Source organism: Argentina silus (genome assembly GCF_951799395.1).
Source record: "Argentina silus genome assembly, chromosome: 4".
In the NCBI taxonomy this organism is placed as follows: domain Eukaryota; kingdom Metazoa; phylum Chordata; class Actinopteri; order Argentiniformes; family Argentinidae; genus Argentina; species Argentina silus.
Window position 1 is genome coordinate 12,159,454 of NC_139658.1, and position 24,306 is coordinate 12,183,759.

The window sequence follows — 24,306 nt, forward strand, 5'->3', positions numbered from 1 at the left end:
TTGAGCTTTATGGCCAGTATGCTATGTATGGTTGCTGCAGTTAGCGTGATTTAGGAAGACTGGTAACTTTGCTACAATATGTCTAGCAAATATAATGAATGAGTGATGTCTCCCCCTTTCCATCTCGCTCTCTCCCTGCTTTCAGAATGTGCTATTAGTCTTAATACAATGCCACAGAGAAGTAGAAAAAACAAATGCTTCAATAATGGCAACCTACCGTTGGCCTTGAAGCAAAGCAACTGGAGATTGACTACAGAGATGAGGAGACAGCGGCCTCATTCTTTTTCATTCTGTCCTACCCTGTACGCTATTGGTCACTGTGTACGGTCAAGTTCGATGTCTGCTTAAAGTGGTCTTGCGATTGGCTGAAGCAGCCACCCATGTCACACTTGTTTGTGAGAGCATCAGCATGGCGTAGAGGAGGCCATTATGTGGTCTTGGAGACAGCGGGGGGAGAAAGAAGGACTGTCTTTATTGTGGAGCATTACTGAACATGATGTTCTTTGCGTGAACTTTGTAACTGCTTAGCATCATGGTATTCAGCAGAGTAGCAGTAGTTGTTCCACCTTCTCAGTTACTCACATCCCCTGCTTGTATGGTAATTCATAATCATTATGATTCAGATAAAGTACTTATGTCCCCTTTCAGTCACCATGGCAATATTCCAATGATTGACTGATAAACCAAACGTTTAAAATGTACTTCTCACTTATCCTGCAAGACAACATTGTTGTACAGCAGTAGGGTGAAGGGTTCTCTTGCATAGGCATATGATAAATGGTTTCTTTTAGTTCAACCCTTTGGTCATACTGTAGGAGTGATTGACAATTCCTTGTGTCCCATAGAGAAACTTTCAGGCTGTTGGAATTTGTGATTTTAGGAGATGACGGGTTGCATAATTTCCGTACAGAGTACCACTTATATGTTTTTGTCAGTTATGGTGAAGGTTATGGTATGTTTGGTCGATGTTCAATGAAGAGGACGTGTGCATTTTGGGCAGTCTTGGTGTTGATTTTCTTAATGCATATCTCTATATGTAGATGCAGAGTTGATTGTTTTATTTGATGCAATAGATATACGGTATTTCATTTAAGTATGTTTAAGGTTTGGTTATCATGTAAGTGCCACAGGGTTATCCTAACTTTCCACTTTAGAGAATTACAGGGTAAAGAAGGGGACTCTTAGGAATGCACCGATATGGAAATTCTGGGCCAATACGCTAATCCTTGGCCACGATGGCCGATTACTAATATGGCAAAACAAAAGGGGAAAAAAGGTTTGTGCTTCATGATGTTTGGGCTCCAGACACTGTTGCAAACAATAATTTTGTTGTAATTGTGGACACTAAAAGTTACACTATGGGGCAAGAGATCGCCACGTTATAGTACAAATTTAGAGGCTAGCAGACTTTGTGCGGCAAATTATGTTGGTCCAGATTTCTCACTAAACACTCGGTTTGGAATAGTGGCTATGAAACAGTATCTGAGGATACTGATAACATGTTTGTAGCAAGTATATCGTGCATCTCTAAATTCTCTCTCTTCTGGTTTTGCACAATTGTAGCTGCTCAACATTCTGTCAAATTTAGCTCTGCATTTTTTGTTTAACTCCAAACTGGAAAAAGAGAAACATAAGGCAATGAAAATCAAATACAACTTGGATTATTTTGAGTTTTGTATGTTTTATTTTGTTTATTTTTATTTTGTATTTTAAACATATACACAATGAATACCTACAATATACAACCCATGGTACACTGTCACCAGCAAGCTTTACAGTCTCTCATTTTTAAGATGGTTTTGAAGTGTTCTTGTATAAGGTTGTACAAACCAATTACCATAACACAGTTTGTCATGTACATTGAATTATAAATGAAATCCAGCACACAAATTGACAAAATTGTCAGAAAACAACTGGCAATTGTTTTATGTAGAGGCTGCTTCAATTCATTTCAGAACGGGACAGGGATTGAAATCGAATACTCACGTAGTTCTTTCTCTTCAGACATAAAAAAAGGAGTGTCTACGATGGATGTACACAATGATCTACCTCTTTTAGCTACATATTTTGCTTTAGCATTAAAGCAGTTGCCTCTGTTTTTACTTTTGTAATATTTGTATTCATGTTGGTATTTATTGCTGTCTAATGAAACATACTTTGACAATTACCTCAAAGATATCTCATGCAGATTGGGAGACTCTAGCTATTGAAGTCATTCATAGTTCCTCTTTTTCCCTTTTTTGTACAGTATTTTTTTTTTTGACTAAGCATTGCCTTTTTTAACGCACAAACACCAGAGGTTGTGGTTAACTGTGCCTGCACTCTTATCCAAAGGGGTTAAAGCTGAGTCGAGGTAGAGGCTGCGTTCCATTCCAGAAAGTCGTTTCCCCTCCTCAGGAGGGTCTTTCGTCCCCCATGGCACATCTGAGACAGCGGGGCACCACCTATCTATCCAGTCCTATCAGCTCTGGAAGGGAAGTTAACGAGGGGGCAGAGGGGAGGGAACAACTTTCTGGAATCAAATGCTTTCAGAGACCTTGTACGACCTCTAAAGGGTCGTATGGCTTCAGTTGGAAAGTTGTGTGTGTGTGTGCGTGCACGTGTGTGCGTGTGTGCGCACGCGTGCGTGTGCCTCTTGGTACAGTTAACATGGTCTTTGCCCTCAACAGATTGCCCTCACTCTATCCCCTTAACCTCATCCCATATCTCCCTCCCTCCCATTCTATTATTGCGCCTTTCTTAGACCATTCCCTGTTCATCTTTTGTTTTTTAGGAAAAGGCAGGAGTTAAGAGAGGACAAGCTCAGTATCCATTCAATGCTGCTTTTATCATGAGCATCAAAAGTCGGTTATTGCTACCGTTGGCTCGGTTTATGGCTGACCGAGTAGCAACGGGCTAACAGGGAAACGGTGTCAAGTTTTGTCTGCTAGTACTGAATAGTTTAGGTTGTTATTAAGATAGGCAAAGCTGGTCCCTCAAAAGCATTTATGGAGAAACTGCCTATTAGAGTGACTTAGACCTGGTGAAGTTCATGTTATTGACCTTAATAATTCAATGCTCACGATGTAGTGGTGAGACACATGGAAACCAGTCACCAGCGACTCCACCTTCCAACATACATAAGCTACATTTTTCATTCTAGCTGATATTCAAAGCCTGTTGATTGACTTGAGGCTTTCCCTATTTCTCTCAAAGTATTTGTTTTTACCTTGCGCATGCTCCCTCCAGTAGCCAATGTGCACCAGGGGGCAAGTATCGTTCAATTGGTATCCATATGTTTCATAACTGCTACTAATAACTGATGGCCTCTGTTTTTTAATACTTCGCCCCCCCTGATCTTTCAAACGGTCTTAATTTATATTAAAAAAAAATAAAAAAATAAAAAAAGTCTATAGCCTACTCTAAACAGTTTTTTTCCACCAACAGAGGCATTTTGGTTTCAGTTATCTCAGTTTGTTATGCTAGCTATTCGACTTTCATGTATTGAATGTAGACATTGCATACATTGCATTTCTGTACATGAAATATAAAGGAACGAACAAAGCTTTTAAGCTTTCATAGCTTTTTGATACATGTGACCTGCATGCACAGAATTCCTCTTTGATAAAGAACTGGCCTATTGTACTGGAGTCTCAGTTAGCTCTGTCCTCACAAGTGAGCATTAGGTATGGAATGAAAGAAGTTTGAAACCTATTGGTCAAGTTTGACCTATATTGAGCTTATTCCTGGACTCAGTGAGCATGTTAATGGAGGATGTCCATTGTAAGGGCAGAAGGCTTAATCTGGGTGTGAGAAACCAGCCCATAGTGACTAGCTGTATTGGGTCATGAGAGGCAGTAGACACTGTGGCCATTCAGGGCCTGTGCTGAGTGCCTATATGAACCTTTAGAATCTGGAAAGTGTCTCCAAAAGCAGGATTAGAGAGTTACTTAGCTAACTTTTGTTGAAACAACTACATTTTCTTTCAAATATAATAGTTCCATTTTCTGCATTTTTCTTGTTTCTCAAGATAGCTAAACTTCAAGGTTGGTCAATACTACTCATTATTACTCTAGCTGCTAACCTGACACTTAGTAAAGCTTTCTTTATGAAAAAGAAAATGTTGTTTCAGAATGTTTTTCAAATGTTTGCTTTTTAACTTGTTAATCCTGTTTAGAAAATGTCATATTCGATGGAAAGCCAGAAACAACAAAGCACTTACAGTATTGTTTGTAACACATGCATATATTTGGATGAATATGCTCGCCATAACTGCCTGTTGATGTCAGTATAATATGGCTGCAACTATCAAAGTAATTCATCTAATGTCTAATCTTATTGCAATGTATGTTTTATTTTTATTTCTTTTAAGATGTTACTTTCTATTACAGTTATTTTAAATTGGTGTTTATGTAATGTTTTATTTTTTTCTCCAAATGTTTTGCAAATCAAATAATAAACAACTGTACATAGTGTTTGTGTATTTGTAAGTGATGTTGACCCAATTTCACAGATTTAAGGTATATTAGATGTTTCTAAATACTGCAATAGTATTTCGGTTATGATAAACGTGATGTGCAAAATATACATATGTTTGTGTATTTGTAAGTTGATAAATTAATTATATAATTTCTATCTAGGCCAGTAGAGGGCAGTGTTTCCCATAGTGTACATTTTCATAACTTCATTGACCCTGTGACCACTCCTGTTTAAATTGAATTACAATTGGATACAATGTGATGGTTAAACTAAAACATGGTGGCTGAACTAAAACACAACTTCGCTCCGGAGAAAGGATTACACCAACTCTAGGGCTGTTTTCAGTCTGAGTGATCCTATTTGGTCTTCATAATGCCCCTTGTGGGTTTTCAGTTAGTCCATCCTGTCCTGCTGTGTGATTTCACTGTGTTCCAGATATGTTAGAAGAGATTTCAGGTCACTGTCTCCACCCCACATCCCCCTTTCTCAAAGAATGGGGAGAGAGATTGCATGGGTACATGACGCGTAGGAGGACAAATAAAAGGTTATCAGAGAATCCAGTCATTGCATGACAGTTAATTGTCAGCGCTGGTATGAAGCGGTGGGTACTTGTTTGCACACTGATAAGGCCACGTCCGTGCGGCTTGGTGAGCCGTTACCTCACACACGTACAGGGGTCCCATGACGGGAAGAAGTCGCAATCGGGTATCATCAACATCTGAGAGAGTTGTCTGCCCTCAGTGCAGTCGTTGTTTCATTATCTGTAAAACAGTCTAACTAAATACCAACAGTCCGTTTTTTTATGTGTGTCTGAGTGTGTGTGCAGTAAGAACCATCCGTGCCATGCTGTCAATCTTTAAATGGCCAGTATCATGCTGCATCCCATTGATCCACCCTTTCCCTGAAGTATGCACTTCAACATATTTGAATTGAACTGGACTGGCATAATTCTTAGACCAATCCTATGCTGTTAAATCTACACAGGGAAGTGTAGTACTTTCCGGAGAAAGGTGGAAAATGGGACATAGCATCAGTCACAGGTGCATACGTTTAAACAGGTAAACTCAGTTGACAGTTAGGGACCGGCAAACTGGAGTGGAGACTGTCAAAAAGTACCTGTACCATCTGATTTTAACGGTGTGCCCACCACTTTCCCACCCCAGACACACACACTCACTCATTCACACTAACAGATACACCCTAATCTCCTCCACTCCTCTTCAGTGGTGTGTGTCCCATGCACTCAGCGGTGGGGTCAGGTCAGGACAGTTTCTTAGAAGTGTGCCATTGGCCTCTGCTGCACTCCGTTTTTTGGGTGAGGTTTGGACGGATAAAGGGTTTAATGTGGGTTCATTGCCAAGGCGTGGCCCAAGTTGCATTTATTTCGGTCTGTCTGGTGGGTATTAATACAAAGGGTGGTTCTCCCCCTCCCCTCTGTATCAGACATTGGCAAACTGCTTATGGGCATACTGATATGGGCCCCCCCCTCTGTGAAAAGCAACTGTACGTTTTACCGAGAATGGCCTTGGGTGTTATGAGAAGTGTGGGGTTTTTCTGTGCTCCTGTAAGGGGTACTGACTGTTCAATTGGCACTTGGCCCCTTGAAGGGGATAACAGCCTAACTTTTCAATAATAACATGTGCGTGTGTTCTACCCAAACAGCCAATGCTATTCATCGTGGACACACTGTAAGGCGACAAAATGAAAAATTATGTTGCAACAGCTTCTCTAATGTAAACCTCATGCTATGCATTACCTGTGTGTGGACCTTCTGTTAAATTACATTGTATGTGTGTGTCTCAGAAAGAGAGAGGGCCCTTTTTTCCTCCTCATTTTCTATTGATTCTCTGTCCACTTATCTAGTTTGAATGTTGGATACCCTTTATGCAAGTCATCCAAATATCATTACTGCAAAAAACCCACCATGTGGTTTACTGCAGAATGTGTGGAACGCATGCATATCCCATGGATGTTTCTGTACTTTGGTGCAAAATAACATTCTGTCTTTCAGACTCTTTAAGGTTGAGACAACGGCGTGCTACATACAGAATGTCAATAAACCTTTGTTTCTGTAACCATTTTAGCAGAGTGAGCAGCTTGATAGTCTGCACATGGGTCACAAGCTAATGGTTAGCAATAACAGTGCCATATTGAGCCCAAACACAAGAGCCAAGCCCAGTGCTATGCTATGGTTTTAGATCATCAAGCATGTTACACCACTGTAAATTGAGTCCTGAATGCATAGATTTGATTGTTATTTTTCATGACTTTCTTTTCATTTCTATCTGACCACTATCAATATACAGTGCCTTGCGTAATTATTTGTACAGTGAAGCATTTTTTGTTCTTTTGGCTCCTTACTCCAAAAGTTTGGATTTGAAATGACAACACTTTTTATCCACTGTCCCCCCTATCTGCATCAAGTAATGGTACAGATTCATAAAATGTAAAAATGATGCACTAATATTTAGTATTTGGTTGCATATCCTTTCCATGCAATAACTGCCTGATGTCTGTGACCCATTGACCCCACCTGACACTGGGTATCTTCTCTGGTGATGCTGCTTCACATCACCAGTTACATCATCAATTAAGACTAAGTTAGCAACATTTCTGATACCAAACACAACGCACCAAAAAAAACATCAGTGCTTGGGCCCAAAATCAATCAGGAGTGGGAACCCGGTCTTCAAAAGTGTCTCATCAGGCTCCTTTATGTACTTTTTAGCAAACCGTAACCTGGCCATCCTGTTTTTGAGGCTAACTAGTGGTTGGTGATGTATTCTGCGGATGGTAGTCTTGGCCTAAAGTACCAGCCCGTTTGTTGAGATGCTGAATGTCCTCCTTGACTTTCATTGACAACTCTTTGGTCCTCAAGTTGGCAGACACCAATAGCAGACTCCTAAGACAAATGCAAAGCCTAGAAATGATGTGACAGAACACACCTGACTAATCAGAAACACCCAAGCCAATTATAAAAATATTTTTGGTGCCCTGAAATATAAGTAAATAAAAATAAATAAGTATTGAGCTAAAAGAAGAAAAAATGCTTCACATCCAAATACTTATGCAGGGCACTGTATGTCCATACACTGTCTCTCTCTCTGTTGATCGTCTAATTTCTCTTGCACTTTTGCTCGACATTGTTCCGAATAAAGGAAAGAAAAACAACTTGACTTCTTCCCTCCTGCTTGTGCCCTCCTTACTTTCCAGGCAAGAGGAAGAGGGCAGAGCTGGAAGAGAGGGAAGTGTGTGTGTGTGTGTGTGTGTGTGTGTGTGACTAGCAAATTATGCCTGTAAGACAGCATTCACAGCCAAACATTTCCTCCATATTTTCCTGTGCCCCATATTCCTTCCCTTCAGTCTGGCAGCACATGTCCTGGGGTGAATGGGTTCAGATTATTGTTAAAAAAAACAAGGTTGCTTTTTTGTCTGTCTGTGCATCTGTGCTCTGTCTGCCCAGTTTCACCTTGAACAATTGATAGATTTCTGGGGTATTTGTTTCATTGAATATTCCCACCTCCATATTAAACCCACTTTAAGGGATGGTTTCCCCAACAAAGATTAAGCCTAGTCCTGGACTAAATAACATTTTAAATAGAAAAACTCCATTATAGATGCATTTTAGTCTAGGATTAGTCTTAACCTGTGCCCATGAAATCAGCCCTAAATTGTCCAGTCCTGTGATACATAGAGACAGAAATCTGTCGATGATAAGGTCAATGACAATGAATTTTGCTGCTCCATTGTTGCATCCTGATCCTGATTACTATGGACTTCAATTTGTGATAAACATTTCTGATACCAAATTAGGATTTAGGGTTTTGCCATATATAGGCATAGCCTACACATAAACTTCACTGTATTACCATACCAACCTATATTTCCTGTTTGATTAAAGAAACCAGGCAACTTTACACCATTGACACTCAGAAAATTAAAAACTGTTAGTTTTCTCAAAATGAGTACAGGGGAGAGAAGAATTGACCCTGATCATGACCCTCTTCTTTGTTCGCCTGCTTGCTGGAGATCTAAATGTTCCATCTGCTTAACTTCAAGAGGAACTTGTCAGTCAACAAGCCTGGAAAGTGTTTATTGTAATCTTAGTTGCTAACCTGGCACTTTATTTCTCTTGACAACCCAGCCCCACAGCAGTGAATGAGTAAACATATTTAAAAATCTATGTTTGATGGTCAATCTTCTGTGCATGAATGAACTAAATGGAACACTCTGCTGTTCTACAAGTGGTCTGGGCCTAGGTGGTTGACAAAGACAATGTAACTAAAAACGCTAAGCTATTTTTTCAAATTTGTCAACCATTTAGTCCTACAAGAGTAGCTGAATACTTCTTACATATCCTGGGTGGTTGAGAGAAAGATATATACCTGATTTAAACAATTTGAGAAACTCACCCCAGGCCATTGGATCTTGGTCTGTTTAAAGAAAAAGTCTTGGTATAGCCTTGAGCTACGCTTTATTTGGTCCCTCGCAGTTAATTGTTAAGTTATTGTCATTGATTGGCCAGAGAGTCCACTCACTTGGGGGCTTTTACACACTACAGGGCTGACCTGAACCATACTGTGCTGGCTAAGATTTTACCTTGTACATTGTCCTTTCCAGCCCTGTTTCAACTATGGTCTATGTATGATCAGGCCAGCCAAGTACAGCTCAGCTTGGTTCAGTGCTGTAGTGTGAATTAGGGTCCTGTGCCCCAGCCCTATATCAGTCTTAGAGGGATTCGAGGGAAGGGATGAAAACTATCAGAGCTTATGGACCTCAAGGCCTTTCATTGGAATGATGCTCCCAGAAGACACAGTAGAACAATTCCAGCGGTGGCTATGGGCAGGAGTGGGCTCAGCCCACCCAAACGTGCGTCTTGCCCACCCAATCAAAAGTTAAGAAAACATTTTTTTTTGTTCAGCCATTGGAAAAATAGCACAGAAAATACCAGTACTGTTTCTAACTTCTGATTGGCTGGGCAGCCTACAGCCCACCTCCAAAGTCGCCACTGCCCACCCCCTCTTCTCCTCGTGTTCAGGCATAAACACACAGAGCTCTGAAGCAGACCCAGCTGCTGCACAGTGTGTCTCTAGGAGCATGCCAGGAGGAGGGGTGTTGCTATGACAACTATGAACTCTAATGGCTCAGATTGCACACACACAGGCCAAGGCAAAGCAAGTAAAAGCACACACACAGTCCCACTGCTTGTGAAAAATCACACTGAAACGCATAACCTGCTCTAACTTGTGTATGGATTGGAACAAATTAGTGTTCTAAATGTTAGTTTAACTTTAATTAAGTATTTGTTTATTACGCTTATTTTTGTCAGGGATCATGTACAAAAACAGTAATCTCAGAAAGAGGAGATGCTTTGCATCTGATTTTGCTACAAGCAAATTTCCATCAGCAGTCCATTTGCATCAACTCAAATTTATTCGATGAAGGGAGGACAGACTGAGGAGAATGATCTGTCTGCCAGACCCCTACCCAAAATCCTGCTTTTGTTGATTTGTGCACTGAGGCATCAAGCCTGTTATTTCAAACTAAGAGGCATCATTTCTTTGAGATTGGCAAATTTCTAGTGCGGGTGCTTGGTGTCTTGAAACCAGCGAATGCAATTCTACAGTCTCAGTCTGGGGATATGTGTACTGCTTGTGAGGTTGTTGGTGCATCACTGGAGTCCTTAAAAGATATCCGGAAAGATGATTGCTGGACAGAGGTTTCTCAGGCACCTTCCGGGGATGATTCACATCCTCCAAAGAGAAGGAGAACATTGAGGAAACACCTTGGTGAAAGTGTTGTGCTCTCAACTGTGGGTCATACATATTCTGATGATCCCACCATCACCCCCTGTCAGTCTCTGAAAAGATCCCTGCTCAACATCCTTGACAGGGCCATTTCAGAAATGGAAAACAGATTTTCCAAGAAGAATGTAGACCTAATGACAGCCATATTCAGTCTCGTACCCAAATCTAGTGCATTCCACCTTGTAACCAAATCTAGATTCCACCTTGTTGCGCCCTCTGTTGTGCTTGCTGGCACAGTGGCAGACGATGTGAGTCTGAAAAATGAAATTCTTGTTGCAAAACCAATGTTGGTCAAGAAATGTCCCAATGAAACAGACCTGTCCACTGTGTGTAAACACCTGCAGGAGTATAAGGAAGCTTTTCCTGTGTTGTATAAATTGTATGTAACAGTCCTGGTAATTGGTGTGTCTTCAGCATCCTTCTCCACATTGTCATGTGTCCTAACCCCCTTCGTCGCACCATGTTACATGAAAGAAAGAGGAATTTGGTGATCTTGGCCCATGAGAAATCAATAACAAGTACCTTAGACATGGATGAATTTGAAGGGAAACAGGAGACTGATGTTGTAGATAGATAGATAGATAGATAGATAGATAGATAGATAAAAAGAAATAAATCAAGACTGTACATATACCTTCGGGCTACTAGTCTGCTTCTCTAACCTCTGGGCTACCTACCGCCCAAGTTGCCCGCCTATTATTTCTACCAGCCCACCCTAATATAGCAGGCTAAAACCGGGCCTTCAGTAGAATCAAAGCTTTGACCACCATATGTTATGGGTGTCTGTGTGTGTTGTGAGGTAAGACAGATGATCTTTAGTATCAAATGCAGAATGACTATGAACACACAGTAGATAGACTCAGTAATATTGTGTAATGTAAATGTCACACACAAGCTCTACCTCTGCGGTTTCCTGAACTTTCAGACTGGGCAGAGGAGATGAGGCATTACTGTAAGCGAGGGCAACCGGGTTATGGTGTGTGTGTGTGTGTGTGTGTGTGTGTCTGTGTGTCTGTGTGGCCCAGGTTGTGGTGGAAATTATATTAGGGTTTTTATGTCACAGCACAGAGACCGACCTAGTGGTAGCAGTGGGTCACAGTGGCTACAAGGGGGAGGCCTTTATGTGTGTGTGTGTGTGTGTGTGTGTGTATCAGTGAAGGTGGTGGAGGTAGAAATCGGAGGACGGGCTCATTGTATTGCATGGAATGGAATGAGGAATGGTGTCAAACACTTATTCCATTCCATGCATTACAATGAGCCTGTCCTCTGATTTCTACCTCCACACCTCCACCAGCCTCCCCTGATGTGTGTGTGTGTGTGTGTGTGTGTGTGTGTGTGTGTGCGTGCGCGTGCGCGTGTGTTTGAAGGTAGGCCTGCGCACTGTGTCTATACACTGTACGATGGCCTGTCGTGTACCGCGGGGTGTTTTCTATGTAAAAACCGCAGGGCCTCTGCTCTTCACAGCTGTGGACCAAGGACACCTGTAGTGCTCAGCTACAGCCCCTGTGGTCACACTGGCCTAGATACACACAGAGAGAGAGAGAAAAAGAAAAGAAAGGCAGGTAATGAAAGTTAAAAAAAATGCTATCAAACTAGTAATCTCCATAGAAACAGACACAAAGTCTAATGAAATTGGCTTATTCAATGGTTAAGTTACCTCAGTGCTGGATTCAGGCCTTCAGAATGTGGAAAGTATCTTTTCACCAGACCTAGGTCGAAATAGTATTTACATTTCTTCAAATACTTTGAGCTTGTGCAATATGGGTGGGGTTTGCAATTTTGGGATTATTCCATTGGCTCCAATGGGCTAGGCAAACTCAATCAAGCACAACAAAGTATTTGAATGAGTCAAATTTTGATGCTTGAATTCCATAGCTGCATCCATATTCTCATAAATTGTAAGTAGTAAAGGGCCCTAAACATATCCCTCTCAATTTTATCTCTTCCTCCTCTCTTTTTTGGTGTCTGTCCTCTAATCTTAAGACCCCCCCACACACACACATACACACACACACTCAATCTCAGTGAGGCTACTTGGAGGAGTGTTTCTTTCACACAAGTGGCTATATTTAAGCCTGTGGGTTTTGTCTAAGAGTTTGTTTATTTCTAAATCTGGATAAACTTGCGTCCATAAAAAAGACACTGTGTTCTCCCATGAGCTTCTAGGGTCAAATTGTGGGTTGAAGAAGAGTATCTTTTTAAATGCATCTGAAACACTGGCATGGCTCATTTCCATTTAAGTCATTTAGCAGACACTTTTATCCAAAGAGACTTACAGTAAGTACATTTGTCTAAGTACTGTAAGTGAATCAACTATACAATAGTAATCGTAAGTAAAACATTTGATAAGAACAAGTGCCATTGGCAGTCACAGTGCTAGAGAAAGGAAGATTTTTTACTGGTAATGTAGGGTGTTAGGGGGTGCAGAGGTCTGAGGAGGAAGAGCCCAGGTGTACCCTAAAGAGATGGGTCATTATAATACGGCGGAAGATAGGTAGTGACTCCGCCATCCTGACAGTAGTGGGAAACTCATTCCACCACTAAGGCGCCAAGACAGAAGCGAGGCGTGACAGAGCTGAGCGACTTCTACGTCCTTGTAGAGATGGTGGTGCCAAGCGGAGTAATCGGGCCAGGGTTTGGGGACTGACCATCTTTTGCAGATAGGGAGGGGCTGTTCCCTTTACCGCACTGTAGGCGAGCACCAGGGTCTTGAATCTGATGCAAGCTGCTACTGGGAGCCAGTGAAGGGTGCAGAGGAGAGGTGTAACATGGGAGAACTTGGGGAGATTCAAGATCAGACATTGTATCCCATTGCAGTATTCTGAATGAGATGCAGAGGTCTGATGGTGGAGGCAGGGAGCCCGGCTAGAAGTGAGTTGCAGTAGTCTAGGCGGGAGATGACAAGTGCCTGGATCAGGAGTTGCGCTGCTTCTCTCGTGCGGAATGGGTGTATCTTTCAAATGTTGTAGAAAAAGAGTCTACAGGAGCGGGCCATCAATGTGATATTAGCCGCACAGGACAGTTGGTTGTCCAGGATCATCCCAAGATTGTTTGCTGTCTGGGGGGGGGGGACACAGTGGAGATCTCCACCATGATGGAGATGTTTTGGAGCGGGCAGGCTTTCCCAGGAAGGAAGAGGAGCTCTGTCTTGTCAAGATTGAGCTTGAGGTGGTGAGAAGACATCCAGGCAGAGATGTCTGCGAGACACGTAGAGATTTGGTACACAGAGAGAACAATAAGGGTCCTAGGACAGAGCCCTGGGGGACACCAGTGGTGAGGGTGTGTGATGTGGACAGTGACCCTCTCCACGTTACCTGGTGTGAGTGATCGGTCAGGTAGGATACAAACCAGGAGAGTGCAGAGCCTGAGATGACCAACTCTGAGAGGGTGGAGAGAAGGATCTGGTGGTTTACTGTGTCAAACGCATCAGACAAGTCCAGACGCTCTGGCAGTGTGGAGGGCATCCATGGCAGCAAGGGGAGCAGTCTCAGTTGAGTGCTCATGTGATGATACTTTATTCTCTCTGTGAGTGTGTGTGTGTGTGTGTGTGTGTGTGTGTGTGTGTGTGTGTCACAGTGATAGTCAATGGTACAAAAGCACCATCACAGGGATCTTCTGAGGATAATCCCCCCCCCACCTTCTCCTCTCTGAGGATGAGACACTGGTGGAGGAAGTATGTGGGAGCAGATATGGATACTGGGACAGTAAAGTATTATCTCTCATGCAGATACAGATATTCCTGTCCTTTCACAAACAAACAATCACAAGTGTGTGTGTGTGTGTGTGTGTGTGTGTGTGTGTGTGTGTGTGTGTGTCTGCGTCCATTCCAGTTCATCCATCTCAAAGGCCTAACCCTTTTTCTCCACAAAAAAAGCATCAAGCCTAAAACAAAATTTTATCTTTGATGTTACCCTAAAATTGTATCATATGGTCATTGTATGAAACTGCATTTTAAAATGTCTCCATTCTATCACCCTGCTTGGCAGAATTACAGTACTGACAAGCAATGATCAGTGATCACTATGAGAGAAAAATAAGTGTTTTAGTGAAATGAGTGTATAAGTGAGGGTGGGAAAGTTGAGAAACAGCAAGAACAACAATGTGGTGATGCAGGTGGCGATGGGGATGTGTGTGTGTGTATGTGTGTGTGTGTGTGTGTGTGCACGCATACGTGAGTGTAGCTGCATTTCCGGCAGTATGCAGGTGTGTTGACGTGTAGCCCCGGTTCCCCATAGACCACACACACCACACACACTACTAAACTGATAATCTGATAAAGGCGACCATCATGTTTCACTGGAATCACCGAGATCACAGAGATTTCACAAAAAGAGAGCTTCACTTTAAAACCGAAAGGCCTTTGTTGACAATCTTTGTTGATCTGTCGATGAGGATTTGGTTGCACAGTATACAGTGTATAATGAAATAGAAAACTGTGTGTGTGAAAGCGTGTTGTGTGTGTGTCTGCATGATCAAATACGACTGTGGTTGTATATGTGTTTTAGATAATTGTTTTTTTGGGTCAGATTGGACTGTTTTAGCTGTTCATCTGTACATTTTCTCATTGCTGTGCAGCTTTGCATGGTAGTGTTCCATGTTGTCTTTTGAAGGGTAAGAGTTAGACACTTAACCACATACAGGTGCTCACTGCTGGTCTTATCTCTTCAAGGGAGAGCAGACACACACATACACACACAACATGTTATGGGGCTTGATTAGAGAAACACTTTGCATTAGGTCAGTTGGAATTACTCCAATGTAACTGTCAGGGAACAACTGACATGATCATATCGTACAAATAATACTTAAACTAATAAAGTAAAAACAAACAGTGGTAAGCCCTTTTTAACAATGTACTTACTAGCTTGTTACAAGGTAATTACATAGGTTATTCCACTGTTAGCTGTGTGTTGTAAGGCCTATATACGGATTAAAACAACGTGGTCAAACAACCTCAATGGCCATATTCCTCTGATACTTGATAGTATTTGTGTGTGTGTGTGTGTGTGTGTGTGTGTGTGTGTGTGTGTGTGTGTGTGTGTATATGAGTCTATGCATGTATCAGTTGTTCCAGGTTACAGTAACAGGCAGTATAATCATAATATCCCTCCCAGAAAACAGTCACCATGATGTCATTGTTCTGTTTCCAGCCCACCCACCCACAAAGCATCTGTGGTCTGTTGTCCTTGAGTTGTAGTACTACATTCACTTTATTGGGGGGGGCTATTTTAGAAATTGAGCTTACAGTAACTAATTTGAGGTATTCCGAAGATATCCGGCTTCTGCTAACTCGATGTTCTAAATCAGAATACATTAGTTCCACAACAGCTGATTCAGACATACTGTATGATGTTGAGCTCGGGAAATTCAGTTGATTCCAAATGTCCTTGAGTCCGATTTCTGATACGGACCCCTGTTATACTAATCATGTGATTGTCCTTCACTCATTCAACTCCACCATGCCTCTTTCTACCTTTCTTATTGTCTCCCTTTAACTAACCATTTCAAATTTGTTCACTCACTCCCTCATGTTTTCTCATATCTCTATAGCCGCCCAAAACAGTCCAAACTTTTATTCCGCCTTCTCCTTCTCTATGCAGCTGTTCCTTAAACTCATGTTGCACATTCTTTCATTCTTTGGGGCTCTGGCTGTCAGGGACCCATAACTCTCTTTCCTGCTGTGTGTGTGTGTGTGTGTGTGTGTGTGTGTGTGGGTGGGTGTGTGAGTGAGTGAGTGTATGTGTGTGTTTGTGTTGGGCTATGTAACAGTCTGAGAGACATATAGACTCTGAAAGACAGACCACAGCTGCATAGAGTCAACCCTCAACATGCGTACACACACACACACACACACACACACACATACACAGTCCTCCAGCTGTTTGTCTCTAGCCAATTACTGTGATCCCCACTCCTTTTGCCCCTCAACACCAACCCCCCCTCCCGCGGTCCCATATGCACCTTACTGCTCAGTCTATTTATAGCTGGGTCCAGACAAGACGAAGGAGTGAGGGGGGGAGGTAAGGAGGGAGAGAAAGAGAAGGAAGGAGAGGGGGAAATCAGGAGTGAAGGACCCCATTAGGGCCAATCACTACAAGTACTGGCTTCAAATTCCCAGTACACTCCCTACTTCCTCCCCCCCCCTTCCTCTCCCCCTCCCCCCCACCAACTGATTCACTCACCCTCTTTAGCCACAGGCTCAGGTAATATACTTGGGAATTCTAAACAAAGGAAAGTGCAACACAAAAACACATATAGCAAGGAGGCCGACAAATAATGCAATTAGCGTCTGTTTTGTCTGGCTGGAGCGACCCTGACCTTTCAGGAAACTCCCACTTCCCGTCCCGTCGTCGGGAGAGAGGACGGCATGCTGGACGCTTGATTGAAGCCTTAAAGAACACAACATAAAACATTCCTGGAGGTGTTGTATGAAAGAGGGAGAATTTATTCCAAGGAAAGGTAGTTAAGGCCTATGCAGCATCTCTTCTATAGCATCTGTCTGTGAGGTATTGGTTTTTGGTGCTTGAATCATGATGGCTTTGTCTTATTTTGCACTATATAGGAACAGGGTTACTCACTTGGATTCTCAATTGATCCCTCCTACGATAGAATAAGTGTACACAAAGTATTTTAATGGAAAATACATGTATCGTCTCTCATAAACGGATACAAACATTTCCATAGTTTTCCTCCAACATGAATGTATCTGCCAGATAAAGACATCCTCCTCTTCTCTTCCCTCTCCTCCCACTGATCTTTAGGGTCTTTTAACATCCTACGCGTGCCTTATATTTCCAGATGATGCGGATCCCATTGTATTCCTCAAGGACTCCTAACCTGCTTCCTATCAGCATTGACGTCTTTTTCGCCCTATTTTCTCTCCGTTCTCAAAAAGGAATAGTTTAGCCATTTGCAACAACTTAACCATAGCCCAAGGGTTATCAAGACCGCACTTGAATGCGCTACATTGTGTAGAAATGTGCGTCAGGTGGTTCGAAAATAGGTTTTTATCTGTTGCAGACTCTTCCTCTCACGTATAAACACTAACACATAAGCAACAGTTGTCCTCTGGAAACACTCAGAATTTGCTCTGAATATGACACAAAAATGACTCAGTACAGTCAAGGACTTTCATTCAAGGAAAAGGAATGTCTGTGCTGTGTTAAAAATGTGAATCCTATTGTTCTTTTTCTGGATGTGTCACTCTACTGTAACATCATGTAATGGGTTAGCAACCAGGGCTTTATTTTAGTTAGGCCTACAGTACATGTTTCCAATGTCCACAGATAACTTTTATAGATTGTGCAACAGGTAATGATGGCCATCTTCACCACAGCTGCTGCAAACTTCTGTAGAAACGTGAACCATGTCCCCACACATTTTTGTCACTGGAAATCATCTTTGTGGTGTTTTTAAAATGTTCAGACTCAGAGCCTCCTTATTTATTGAATAGGCCAATATTCAAGCAATTACAGTATGTGGTTGATTTTGGTGTGTTTGTGCTGTTACATTCTGTTGGTTATATCACACCCTCTTGGCCCTGTGACCATCACTGTACACTAAACTACATAAACTACAGGTTTTTAGTCAACATTCTGCCCTCTCGGATCATGCTACTTGTTTATTTGAGGAGAACTTGAAACCAGGGGAAACCTAACCAAGAATCTCTTCCCTTTGCTGCGAGGACAAAGGGTCACAATCCATAAACACGGGTTTGCCTTTGGTCAGAGTGTTTTCCCAAAGGATGGAGTTACAGTTGGATGGGCTAGCTAATCCACGGTGGCTAGCGCAGTAGCACAGAGAGCCAGACCACACAGAGACCGAGGTCAGGCGGGTTCTCAACCTTTACCGTCGCTTCTATCATCTCTCAAAAGGGAGCGTTAGCTGTGTCAGACAGAGGAAGTCTCAGATCACTTATTCCATTTAAACCAGGGCTGTAAAGATGAATAGATTCATCAAACAGATTAATCAACTAATGTCCTAGTTGACAACCCATTTAAAAAATAATAATAAATTAAAGAGTGACAGGCAGTTCAATAATAGTTTGTACCTCTGTTTAAACAAGTAGCACCCTTTTGTCTTAGTCTATGGGAATGGCAATTCACACCTTTAATGTGGAGGCCATCAAATTGTTAACTTGTAAAGTGCCCTGCTACTCCCTCACTCATTGCTTAGGTAGCACTTTGGTTTCTTGTATGAGAACATCGCTGACTATCTAAAACGTTTTTTCACAATTCCACATCAGATTAGAACCTTTTGAGGATCACCTATTCCTAAAATTGAGGTCAGACAAAGGTTCATTTTAAGGCCCTACTCCCTACTTTAACTCCATATGTTCCTCTCTTAACGTCTTTGTAGCACTTATCTGAACATGTACAATACCGTCACACATCAGCAAACATATAGAAGCCACAATGTCACAACAATACCAGGTCCAACAAGTTATTTCCCAGGTCTGACCCGCTACTGACTCTAAATCTGCTCTTTTTTTTCTCCCAGATACTTCTTTCTCCTTATCTTTGGCTTACGCTGAAATGTAATTACCTTGGTGAAATATGTTGCCTCGTGTAAGCAATCACACTGAATGCCCCACTTGTGTGTTTACACTGACACCGTAAGTGGTTGATTATGTTTGTGGGTTGTATTTCGGAACACATGATCCATATCATTGCCCGATAACTTTGATAAACACTTAGAAATAGGCCTATCTCTTACTGTGACTTTTCTAGTTTGTATTGGCAGCTAAAATTAATATGGATTCATCTGGGTTGGAGTTATACCATGTTCATTTAAAATCTATATGATATTATTATGAACTAGAAATATAGAGTGTTAAAAGGGCAGGCTTTATTCAAGTGTACTATGGGGTAAATGTTTGGGTATGATGTGTTTTTAACACTTTTTATTGCTTGTTGTATAATCTCTTATTTTTGTACTGTGCATCCTGATGCAACATTTCCTGCCATTGTCTATGTCTGTTTCAGGCTCCTTCACACACATACTCTCTCTCTCTCTCTCTCTCTCTTTCTCTTGCGCTCTCTCTCTCTCTCCCACACACACACACACACACACACACACACACACACTTTTTTAGCTTCTGGCTCAGGGGCTGCACTTACAAAAGTTACAGGGGCTCATAGGGCAGAGCAACTGTGTTATTCTGTCTCTCTCACACACACACAGAGGGAGAGAGAGAGAGAGAGAGAGAGACTGAAAAAGAAAGAAACAACTAGAGTTCACAAGAGAGGAAGAGAGAGGGACTCAAAAGACAGAGCACACCCCTTGTGTCAAGCATTTATTCTCTCTGGCTCCTTCCATGTACACCCTCGCTCTCTCTCTCCAATCGCCTGTCAAGCGAGGATCTAACTTCCACTCACCCACTTACCCCATCCCACCATCGTCTCTGAGATTGACCTGCAGCAGGGCACAGGACGACCTAATACTGGATGTCCACACCTAATACCGGTAAGGAACAATGAGCTGAACACCTTTTAATTGTGTACCAAAATACTTGTCAAGTAACTTTTCACAGGGGTTTATCTTTGTTCATGCTAAGAGAGTGAGATGTCACTTACAGTACTGTAACATACCTCACTTGGTCAAGTTAGAGAGTAAAGACATGTTTGCAGATGAGGAGACAGATGAGTTGGTCATTGTTGAGGTTGTTAGTTCTTCATGATCGTCAGCTTGTTGGTTGGAGCTCTCCTCTCTCTGTTATTACCGGCAGATGTTCATCTGAGAGGGCTGCAGTTATAGGAACTATGGGTAGCCTTGGTTTCCTCGCTGTTACACTGTACTAGCTATCCACCCTTGCATGTATTTTCTCAATGCAAATGTCTCACAATAATATGAGAATGGAAGGGAATATTGGTCTTCAGACTGTGGTGTTTAGAGGGAAAAGATAATAATTGTCCCTCAGTTTTCCCTTTTCCGTTGACTTCAGAGGTGTCGTTTCTCAGGACGGGAAAGGGGAGAAAATTGGAAACAGACCCACCCACCCTTGAGAGTTAGTCAGTCCGCAAAAGAGTCAGTCGGAACAAGGGAACGCAAAACAGTCCCACCAGCAAGAGAGAGAGAGAGAGAGAAGAAAACGTATACACATGATTTCCTAAAAGTCTGATTTGTTTTTGGTAGCTCGATGTGTCACTTTTCCCATGTTGGTGTAGGTGAGATGTAGGTTGAGACATGGAGAGTGAATTGCACTACTGTCAAACATTGGGCTGTGTCTTTCCATGTGTCAAAACACAAGCTCCAGGTTCCTAGGCAGGAAGAATGATCAAACTAACAAAATATGCTTGCAATTGTGTCCATCTTAATCTTTCCCTATCACTCTCTCTTGTTGTATCTGTTGGTTGGTACACACATCTGTTGGTTATATATATGATAACCAAACCATATTGCATTCATACATTGAGAATCACTAATCATAACCCATGTACCCACCCTGGGACTATCCTCAGGCAGCCAACAGTCGGAAATACGACATCAAAACTAATCCATCTAAGCGTAGTCTGTATAGTTCTCATCTGTATTCTCTCCTTTCCAATCTACAGTAAGCACAACACATAAATCTAGGGCGATAAAACACATGATTAAATGCTTAGCTCAGCCTTTGCTTAATCTCTCACCCAAAACACTAACGTTTTTCTCTATTTTGTCCTCTCAAGTCATGTCTATGTGGTTTGTTGAGCCCTAAATCAGATTTTACGTCCCCTTTGACAATAATGGTGTATAATGATGACATTCGTGGCCTGTTCTGCTCTGCCTTAGAGGTGACAAACACAAATTACAGTCTAAGGGGTTCTCCTTAGCCTGGCTTGGACTAATGTCACTTGCAGAAATAAAGCTTGACTGTCAAGCAGCCAGAACTCAAAGACTCAAAGACCTACAGTAATAGTACTGATGTAGTTTCATACACAGATAATTACTGCTCTCTGTTGAATCTTTTTATCACCACATGTTATGGAAAGAGAGACACGATGAGAAAATAAGATGAGAATATAAGATGAGATACTGTGAAAATGTACAGGTATGCAACGTGCATCCATATGACTATCCCTCCGATTCAACTATCTAGAGAGTTAGAAAAGATGAGGTCATTGAATGGTAAGATACTGTATCACAAACCTCCTATTGAAATGGTTCATATTCATATAATAACCAATACAATTGCACTTTGACTGCATCCTGTGTTATGTTTTATGAATTTACCGATTAAGAAGGAACATTAAATTAATTTAAATGTAATCCAATCCAATTCAATTTAATTCAATTCAAGAGGAACAAAAAAAACCTTTGTGAAATGGTACTCTGGGCAATCGGTCTCCATGTAAATGACTTTATGGACTTCATGACTTGTAGTCCTGTCATTGTGATGAATCATCAGATTCTGAGTTTGTTTAGTCTGTAGAGGTCAAAGGGTCAAGAGGTTAATGGGCCACGGTCAGCTGGAAGTAGCCTACTGGGATGTAACTCTCTCTCTCAGGGATGGTAGCAGACACTCAATCTTAGTTTAGCACTGACCTGGACCATAGGTCAAGTGCAGGGGGAGAACTTGCAGAATGTGTATCAGAATGAGTACACGGTCAACAATGTTACATATGAGAATTGTAATACCGTAACAATTGGTATTAAAGGGTAAAAAGGGTACTTTATGCAGAATTTTTTACAACTATATGTTGCTTGAACCTCCCATGTATTCCTGTGTGGAATTGTTGAAGTAATACTTATCCCACTGTCACCTGTCAGTTTCTAAAAGGTTACACAACACTGTAAGTGTGTACACTTCATCATCCTTGTTAGGCATTCTAGAATCTTTTGTAATGTGTTTTTCATGTAAAAACAAACCATTGCCAAAGGACGACCCTGTCTGATAACATGTTTTACACCTACAGTAGCAGGCTGTTATCATTGCACTTCCTTAAAGCGATAGTTCACCCAAATTCCTAATTTACATTCAAATTACTCTCAAAGTGTGGATTGAAGTCTGTCCTTGTCCATAGACTCCTTTCAGGGTAAGGAACCGAGTATGTGATCTTGTAATTTGGGTGAACTATCACATTAACACATTGGTGCTTATAGGGTGCTTAAGTCAAAGAAGCATTTTTGTGGAGAGGGGGGGGACAGGCTGTTGAATCCAGTGGTGTAGGCGGAGGTTATCATGGAGAATCTAGCTTGTGGGTGATTTTCTTGGTGAACTTTCTTGGAGTTTAGCTTCAGCCAATGATATGATGAGATTTAATGAGAGGTAACTTGCTTGGGCTGATGATCATTGGGTGCCACCCTCTTGTGGAAGAATTCTGTTATTGCATGCTTCTCTTTATAAAACTCAGAAAAAAGATAATAATCACCACTTCTTGTTCAAATGTTTATGTTATGTTGTGGAATTTGAAAGGGAGCACAAAGACTGTCTGAAAGAGAGAACTTGTCGTGAGAGGAAGTGGCGATGACACTGTCTGTGACTAACAACTCTCAACTCTCACATTGAGGTGGAAACCATTAAGAAAAATAGAAAGATTGAGAATAACCATTGTCACCTCTATTTTTGTCCATTCCATCCTCCCACATCTTTTCAGTTTGTTGTTGTGCAAAGAGGTGGGTGTTTGAACCCTAAAACTGTCCAAACAGATTTGGGATTTTCATTTCATGATATCATCCCATAAGGTTCCAAATCACTTACATTGTTAGTAGTCATTGTGGATTTCTGCCATGGCTCTAAACAAAACCTGAATTGATAACACAACGGTTTGGTTGTAGTATCAACGTTCTGGTACTAATATGCAATGTTATTCATTATGTCATTAATTCGATGATGGATACGAGAAATGTTGGCCCAGTCAAAATAGCCCTTGAACTTGAGTCGCCTTTGAAAGGATTGAATCACACAGATCGAAACGGCCGAAAGCAATGGGCGGTTCACTGAACAATCTCCACTTTGTGAAATGTGGATTAACCAACAACTGCCTGTGGCTGCAAGACCAATTAGGTGACTGGGTTCCTTCAGAGCGTGAAATCTAATAGGTATACCCCTAGTACGGTTTCTATGGAACTGAAATGCATGCTATCAATGCCTTCAGTAATTGTGCTGATATCTGCAGAAAGCATTTCAAAAGACACGTTTGCGGCCTTTTGAGGCACACATACAGACTCCTGTGACCTTTTTTTCCTCACATACACAGCAGTGTGTGAAGGCGTCAAAATGTTTTCCAGCGCCTCGGTTTCCAGTGAAACTAAGCCAATGTGCGCTATCTCTCCTCTTTGTGGCTTAGCAGCATAACGTCTCTACCGGGAATGGAAAGGCTGAAAGTCAACCCACCCAGTCGCTAGTAGTTACGAGCATCTAAAAGCCCTCACAGTCACCACTGCTATAGTAACCAGCTACAGCCTAGTCTGAGGTTAGGGTTAGCAACTACCATAAGCACGGGGTGGTCTCTGAATACATTGAGTGTACTAAGAGGGAACTGATACAATGGAAACAAACATCTTATTCCTGAAACTGACCATACATCACCACAGAATGTTGTCTTTATTACCTGTGTAACCGTGTGGCATGTTTCTGGTCAAATCCAGGCCTTGAGGTCAGTAAAACCAATAGATGACTAATGTTTGACTATCATTGATTGACCAGACACTCCAATCCACCCTTTCTCTCAGATCTTTATTAAAGGGATACAAAAAAAACAACAGCAATGCTGCGGACCTAGTGGCCCCTGCATTAATGTTCATGCTACAAGTACAGTACTTCAGTCAGAACCCAACTCATTCTAGTCGGTATACTGGAATAGGTCTTGTTTCCCTCCCTGAGCTGCCATTTCAAATGAATTCCATTTCTGTTCATTCTGTTCAGTGACACACAGCAGTCATAACTCAGGCCGGGAGTGGCTCAGAAGCACGTTCCTGGACTGATCTGTGATTACATGTAGTGGCAAGGGAGAGATGCTGGACATGGTTCACCATACTCACAGGGTGTTTTGATCAGGCAATTTGAAACTTCATGACAAATTTCGTTTGATGGAGGGTGTGCACACATAGACACACACTG

General features: G+C 41.8%; 1 protein-coding gene across 1 annotated transcript in view; it reads left to right on the top strand.

The window, feature by feature from the left end:
• The first annotated feature begins 19,534 nt into the window (after positions 1–19,534).
• LOC310802865 (histone deacetylase 7-like) overlaps positions 19,535–24,306 on the top strand; it is a 47,298-nt gene continuing 42,526 nt past the window's right edge. Inside the window, exon 1 of the mRNA XM_083667440.1 lies at positions 19,535–19,730. Within this exon, the coding sequence (XP_083523566.1) occupies positions 19,712–19,730 (19 nt within the window). The 5' untranslated portion in view covers positions 19,535–19,711. The remainder of the gene's footprint in view (positions 19,731–24,306) is intronic.